Source organism: Alosa sapidissima, chromosome 17 (genome assembly GCF_018492685.1).
Source record: "Alosa sapidissima isolate fAloSap1 chromosome 17, fAloSap1.pri, whole genome shotgun sequence".
NCBI lineage: Eukaryota > Metazoa > Chordata > Actinopteri > Clupeiformes > Clupeidae > Alosa > Alosa sapidissima.
In genome coordinates, this window is record NC_055973.1 from 29,358,013 (window position 1) to 29,366,198 (window position 8,186).

At 46.0% G+C, this 8,186-nt stretch overlaps 1 protein-coding gene across 1 annotated transcript; it reads right to left on the bottom strand.

Annotated features, from left to right (window-relative positions):
* Positions 1-571: 571 nt before the first annotated feature.
* Positions 572-6,459, bottom strand: agtr1b (angiotensin II receptor, type 1b). Its single transcript, XM_042068397.1, has 2 exons — positions 6,271-6,459; positions 572-2,096 (listed from the first exon to the last, which is right to left on the bottom strand). Exon 2 carries the CDS (start codon positions 1,944-1,946, stop codon positions 879-881), a length of 1,068 nt encoding a protein of 355 aa, XP_041924331.1. The 5' UTR covers positions 1,947-2,096; positions 6,271-6,459; the 3' UTR covers positions 572-878.
* Positions 6,460-8,186: the final 1,727 nt, after the last annotated feature.

Consider the following 8,186-nt stretch of genomic DNA (forward strand, 5'->3'; position numbering starts at 1 on the left):
CTGACTCAAGCCCAATTTAAGCTGTTTGGGTTTGACTGACATAGGTAATGTGAAATTGACACATACTTGATGATATATATGTAGTATGATGACTGATGACAATAATACCAGTCTAATAGACACTTGCACACATGTTTGTAGAGATCCTATCAATGTATAAAATATATATAAGAAATGCATGAGAAAACTGTTTTAAATTGAAACATGCAACCAGGCCTTGTTTTCACGCTGTTACGGTGCAGAGAATTTGATCTCATATGTGGCCAATTACTATGGTGTACTGTATAACTCTCCCAGAACTGTATAACTCTCCCATACTGTATAACTCTCCCACTATTTGTCTGTGTATTGTGCTCCGGGTGCTGGCTCATGGGTTAGGGCCAAGGCTTGTAGGTGGTGATAAATTATAATGCGCTATAAAATGCAGAATTTCAGATCAGTCCACTATACATTTGTCTGCGTTTGTTTGCGTTAAGGTGCAATTCTTATCAAGAAATCCTGCTCCAATTAGTTTTTGAGAGATATAAAAGTTCCATCAATACATTTGCTGTAGACTTTTGAATGTGTTTTGAAAGATGATTAATTAGATGCAAAGACCTTCTCAGAGACTTTAGTTATATCAAATTACTTCAGTGTAAAAAGGCACCATCTAATACGAGCTTTCATAACTGAGGGGTGTGCATTTCAGTAACAGTATGCATATTATAAATATTTGTTTTGTCATTTTTTAACCATGGAGATTCCATGGCATAGTGCTAGACATTAAAGGGTTTTTAAACCTCATAAAACATTCCTTGCGCAGCAGACACATCAGTCATTAGTGGGTTTATCTAAGGGAGTGTCACTGTCAGTGTAATATTTGTGTGAGGGCGCCTTTCTCATTTGACGTCGGGCGCAGAGGCTTTCTTGCTGGAAGTGAGGCGCAAGGCCTCGGACGCCCGGTACGAGAGCGTGCTCATCTTGGACCTCAGGCTGACGTGGCCAGCCCTGGTGTTGGGATCGCAGCGCAGCAGCCGGAACAGATTCTTCCGGAAGTTGTTGCCGACGAAGCCGTAGAGCAGCGGGTTGATGCAGCTGTTGAAGAAGGAGATGCAGATGGTGAAGGGCATGGCCGTGTCTATGATGTCCACCACATGGCAGTTCTCCACCACGTCCAGCATAGCCAGCATCTCCATGAAGTGGAAGACCTGGTGCGGCATCCAGCACAGGAAGAAGGCCATCACGGCCGCCGCCAACATGCGCAGCACCTCGTCGTCACGGGAACGCGTGGAGCGCTGGATGCGACCGCGCGCGCCCAGGAGCGTCCGGCCGATCAGGCAGTAGCACGTGATGATGACCAGGAAGGGCACGAGGAAGCCCAGCACGCTCTTGAGCACGCTGAGCGCCACCAGCAGGCCCATGTGCTCCGAGCGGTGCCACACGCCGCACACCGTGCTGTTCTCGATCTGGAAGACGTCGCGCGTGTACGCCGTGGGCACGCTCAGCACGAAGGCGAACACCCAGACGAGCACGCACGTGAGGCGGGCGTAGACGAGCGTGCGGCGGCGCCGCGAGCGCACCGGGTGCACGATGGCCAGGTAGCGGTCGATGCTGAGCGCCGTCAGGAAGAAGATGCTGGTGTAGAGGTTGAAAATGACCAAGCCGGCGCTGGCCTTGCACAGGAAGCCGCCAAACGGCCAGTGGTAGCCTGTGGCCGTGAAGGTGGCCCACATGGGCAGTGTGAGGACGAACGTGAGGTCAGACACGGCCAGGTTGAGCACAAAGACGTTGGCGACCGTCTTCAGCTTCATGTAGCAGTAGATGACCGCCACCACCATGCTGTTGCCCACGATGCCGATGACAAAGTTGCAGCCGTACACCACAGGGATCAGCGTAAAGATGATGGTGTGCCGGCCAGAGGTGTTGCAGTTCAAACGGACGCTGGTTTCCGATGTCAGATTTTCCATTTTTTTCTTTCCACCCCACTTCTCTCTTACTTCCTCTCGTATTCTGTTTTAATGCTGTATCCTGTAACCTTAAACCGGGCGCCAAGCTCAACACGGGGGGTTCGTTTGTGGCAACCAATACCGGCCTCGGGCCTCAGGCCTCAGCTTCTCCTATAAAAGAGAATGACAAAAATGTCACAGACAGTCTAGGAGAGGAGTGATCATTACCAAAGGCACGGACCATAAATGCTAACCCGAATGAACGGGCCTTAAAGTGTCTGTGCAGCACCGTCTCATTAAAAGCTGCACGTTAAAGCCACGGCAAATGTTTATGTTATTTCTGTAAAACAAGAGGCCATCAAAAACAGATGTTCAGTGTTATTCAACAGTGGAAATGCCCTATGAAAAGTTGTTACAAGGGACAGTGTGCATGCTATCTCTATTCCACCTTAACCCAATATTGCCATACTTTACAAGCGGCTTTGCTGAAAAATGGCAACAGTAAAAATGTATGGTGTTTATCAAATGGGCCATCCATCTGGACAAACTGTCAGTGGCCGGAAGGGGAGCATTCACTTCTAGTGTTATGACCCATGCTAATGAAGACTGCATGCCAACATGCGTGCCTGTGTAACTAAGCCATTAACTATAGAGGGAGAGTGTGTGTGTGTGTTTATGAGCGTGTGTATGTTTATGAGTGAATGTGTGTGTGTTCATGAGTGAATGTATATGTGTGTGTGTGTGTGTGTTTGTGTGTGTGTCTGTGTCTGTGTATGAGAGAGGGAGACCCTTGCAGGAGTCACGTTCTATGCTGCACTGACTGCGCTCCATTGGACACAGCGTGAGAGTTCCTAATCAGTGCGCACCTAAACACACAAGACCGTAGGGGGCCAGGATGGTGGAAAGTTTCCCTGTGAGAAAATCAAAACCTGTGTTCTCTGGAAAATTAGCCTGCAGCTCTTTTTCTAAATAGCATTACTAAGGACATAAAGTGAAGGGGAGATGCATTTTTAATGCCTCCGCTTCCTTATGTCCCCCTCTTATTTTTAAGTAGGCCTAGAATTAGATACATGCCATTAGTTGTACCCTGCCACGTGAACTAACACAGACATGAATCTGAACCGAAGGGGCATCTTGTTCAAAGACAGAAAGTTGTTGTTTATTGGGCACATAAAAGCCTTTTATGGTATTGCGGGCATCTCATCACCAAACTATTGTATGACCTCCGCTCCACATTTTGCAGGTTACTTTTTTGGCCACAAGATGGCGACCTATTTATGTCATATCCTCTGTCACACGTTTGATTATTCCTCTTGTGAGATAAATGAATTTGTGCACAAAAGAAATGTGTTGTTGATGTTGACCCTGCATCTTTAGGATGGACACATTCATCTCAGCCCAAAAGATCTCATTACCTGCTGTCAGCCCATGGTCCACTTGGCATTTATTAGAGACGTTATGATCATGCGCGTGCTGCTCTGCCCTCGTTTAACAAAGCCATTCTTCTGCCAAGCATCACCCATTTTCTCTGGGTTCTGTGTTTGATGTGGCGGAGGTTAAAAAGCGACTTCCTCTGTTAATGCATCAGTTGCAGCTGTAAAAATTGTTGAGAAGCAAGAGGCCGTTTTGCGGTGCCAAGGGCAACAGAACAATGATATCACTGTGTGTTTCCCCCTGCAGCAGTGGCAGCATACGGATGTCACGGCTTTAGATTTAGATGTGTTTTCTTTTGTTAATGACTCTAACAGTGGGTGGCTGTAAATTAGACACAAGCTCAGAAATGACCACAACTTTCTCTCTCTCTCTCTTCATTGGGAAGCTGAATGTATCTTTTCCTTATGATTCAGGCAGCTAATTCAACCCCACTGTTTCGTGTGATTTGCCAGAACACACATAAGTGCAGTATAAATAATAATAATGATGTTTGTACACGGTTTAATTACATCTGCACATTTTGACTCCCTGTGTCTCTTTTTTCTACATTTTAGATTGGCTTGAAAAGTCTATACAATAAATTCTATTGGAAGACGTATGAAATGTTCTGTTTTCACTGGGTATTTTTAACATATGTGCTGACTCTTGCCTACTTTTTATTGAATGGTCAGTGAAAGATAGATAGACAGATATATTGTATATATGTATATATATATATATAGAGGAAGAGTGTGTGTGAGAGAGAGAAGGAGCGGGAGAAAGTGAGAGATGGAAAAGAAAGAGATGCAATGTTTCAGGTCCCAGTAATGGCAGACCTCTGTGTGCTGCTGGGAGAGGAGACATCCGAATGATTTATTGCCCCGAGTGACCCTGAGATCTGAATGACGTCTGCAACTGGATGCCACATCACGGAACAGTGCTCATAAAGCCCCAATGACCACAGACAGGAAGTCAAACAACCCACGGTGCCTATGAAGGGCCCGCCACCCACACTTAAACAGGGGGGGAAAAGTACCCAGAGCCCAGTGAAATTATCCATCCGCATTATGAAACGGAGATATGGCTCGGACATCACTTGGGCAGCGTTCCATCTCTCTGCTGGACAGATCACTGTGTAACTTACACGATTATAAGATTTCAGGTAACATTTTTGAAAAAGCACAATCATCTACATCCTCTAAAAAGATCTTGAGTGCTGACTTAAGCGTTTTCGACCAAAGTTGCTACCAATGCAGCACTTGGTATCTCAGGGTGTTGCAGCCGTATCATCGAGGATGGGAGCCATCTCTCCCCATCAACAGAATTATCTGTGTGTGACCCATAAAGCTGTGGCGTTCACAAGAGCTCCACCATCTGGCGAGCGTGGAAGCAGGCCACTAAAGCCCTAAAACCCGGCACCCCGAGTTAATGATTCATTTCATCCCGCTCTCCTGGGGTCGCGCCGTGGCCAGCCTGGAAATGTACATCATCAGCATCTCTGTGCGCACCATAACGCCCATAATTCCCTGCGTTTTTTTCCAGTCGCTGTCTTTGCCCTCTGCTTCCCGATGGAGCCTGCACAGAGCAGGACTAACTGTTGGATGAGCCAACACTGTGGTCTTAAGACAGATGAGAAGACAACCCCAGTGAGACGTGGAAAGTCGTGGAAAAATTACCAAGTCGATGAAAAGACAAATGCTCCAATCTACATAACTATGTATCATGCTGGATTTGTTGTGAGGACATGATAAGCCTAATTTCACATAACTACTACCTAGTAAATCCGTGGAATCCTTGCTTTTGACACTCCAAGCTGATTTATCGAGGATAGCCTTTCACTTTTGCTGATGACACTCTTTTTTCAGGATACTTCCACAGCTACACAAGGAGAATATTTTCCACAACTGGTGTTCCTTATTGAACAACCATTGGAATTTCTCAAGACAAATGTTACACCGCTCATTAATTGCCTTGACCCTTGAACAACTGCTCAGAAAGTTATGGCTTCCACATGTTCTAAAGGCTGACACCAATCCAGATGCCTTTCTTACACAGAAACTGGCAGGTAATTGAACAGAATAAGTGATCAGCATATATAGGCAGCAGCGGGTTTATTAAGGAAACTGCACTCTGAGTGTGTGGAATGCAAAACAGTCGGTACTCTAAACAAGTTCATCAAGGAGGAGGCAGCCTGTGCCCACTCTATGTCAGCAATCTCCTCTTGTCACTCCATTATCACACACACACACACTCTCTCTCTCTCTCTCTTTCTTTCTCTCACATTCTCTCTATCTCCCCCTCACGCACACACATACTCTCTCTGTCAACCCCTCTCTCTCTCTCTCTCTCTCCCTCTCTCCCTCTCTCTCTCAGCACACCACCCCTCCTTGCTCTCACCCCCCGTGGGGTCCTTCTGCATGTGAACTGCATCTTTTTTTTCCGGCGTGGACTGGATGTTGATCAGGAAGTGAGCCCCCTTTTCCCCCAGCGGGGGCTTGCTGGTTCTGCATGCCTGCCTCGCGCCTTCGCCCGCGTCTCTGGTGGCACAAGCTCGCTTTACACAAACACAGCGCCTGTTTTGACAAGAGCCACTCTCACTGACCATGCCTAACTATTCCATGAGCGCACAAAGCAAACACGTCATGCATTTGTCCCTGCAGACATTTATCAAGCGCAACAGTTGCTCAGCAAATGTAATTAGCAGGCCGCCTCTACATTACAAACGTCTGAACAAACTTTCACTTGTTACTATTTACTTAGCATGTTTATCAGAGTGGGTGATATATGTGGATAAATATTAACATGAGTGCAATTAAGAATAAGAAATCACTGGGTTAGACAAAAAGCTTATATATCCATGAGTGACTTATAATGTAATGGTGTGTTGGGTGTTGTGCGGCTGCCCATGGGCAGAGTAAAGGAGAGCTCTTACCTGTGTGTGGTTGTGAGGCGATGAGGTCTGGCTAGTTTGAAGGAGGGAATGAGAGGACGCTCAAGACCTCAGTACGTCAGTGATGAATGCTGCTGCTGATACTGGGAGTCCACTGGAGCTGTGAGATGAGTGGTGGTGCTTACACACACACTCTTGCGCGCACACACACACACACACACACACACAGTGTTGTCACTACACATAACATACACACAGGAACTCACAAACACAAACCAGAGAGCACCCTTCACCCACCACACCCGCCCCTAACCCATGTTTAAACATCATCTTCATGTTCAGATACCCCCCTTCTCCGTTTACAGCCCTCCCATCTCTCTCTCCCTCTCTCTCTCTCTCCCTCCCTCTCTCTTGTGTGTCCACCTCCAGAGGCTTCCTCTTCCTCTCTCCCCTGATCCTGTAAATTGAGGAAAGTGGCACAGCTTTGATTTGTCTGCTTCCCCGTTGGGTTTATTAATAGCTGTGCCCCCGGGTGAAGGGGGAGATGGACAGGAAATTGTCTGGGGTGGTGGGGTTTGTGTGTGTGCGTGTGTGTTTTGGGTGTTGGTGTCAGCCTCTGTTGTTACCAACCCCTTGGAGGTTATCACACTCAACTTTTTCCCCCATTGTCCCCCAGCTGTCACTCAACGTACAGATGAGATGTGTAACTGTGCTTTGGCACAGAGGATATGAGTACCTTGACTATGGTGGCAAGAAACTCTATGATAATGTGCTGAGACTGTTGATCAGAAAATAAAGGGCAAGGTTTCATATCAATCAATTCTCAAAAAAATCACTAATTCAAAATATAGATAGATATAGATAGATAGATACTTTATTGATCCCCAGGGGAAATTCAAGAATATATCGATAACCTGAAAATGAACAGGTCAATATTCAGATTCAGTCACTATAGCGTACTCTAACAATCTACAATGAAGCTATATGACATGAGGTCCCTTCTGTTTCAATGTCAGTTCCTTTAGTTCCTCCTTTGTCACTTGCAGAGAGGGAAAGAGGCCCACAGATCCTCGGCTGAGATGGATGGTGATGGATCACCTGGGCAGGTGCTTTTGGCAAAATGGCTTCTTAGTTTCAGTGTCCACACTGAAGCAGCTGTCTTGTGTGACTTGACGGCCGAGGACAAAAGAGAGAGAGGGTGGGGGGGGAGCAAACAGGCCGTGTGACTGGAGGTCCAGTTGGGTGGGTTGAAGCAGGTTTAGTGGATGTCGTCACTTTTGTGACAGTGTTTTTCACCAGCCATGGGGTTAGAAACAGTGGGGTGTTTGGTCCCTGCTTGCAAAAAAGCAAGTGTTTATTTTCAATGAATCAGGATCATTTTGAATGGGAGAGACACAGATGGAGATCTGTGGTTGAAGTACTAAATTACATCTGTGAAACTGGCTGTGAAAAATGCAATAAAAACACTCCTTTGGAATCGATTTACTTTGATTTGAATGCAGGACAACAGAGACGTATCTGTGTGGGCAAATGGAAAGCCTTGCCAAACGTATTCCAGAGCTCAAATAAAATGTCCACATAAAGGTCCATTAAATTTTGTTTTATACGGTGCGGATATGTTTTGGAGAAAGCCCTTGATTAATGATAAACATATGCTTACACAGACAGGGAGATGTAGCATGGAGGGACAGACTACTAAAGCACTGGGATATTTTCCCAGGATATTGAAGTCAAACATGACTACATAAAATCAACAAAAGTCAAACATGCTTTTTTTTTACCCTAACTATAACTATACCTCATGGATGACAAATGACCATGCTGACCAATAAGGTCAATGAGCTTTATTTACCTCATTGACCTTATTAAACAAGACCTTCTGCATTACACGTCCGTTCTCCTTGTACTCTCCACAGATTTATAGAAATGGATGAAAAGCTTGAGCATGTATGTTGGTG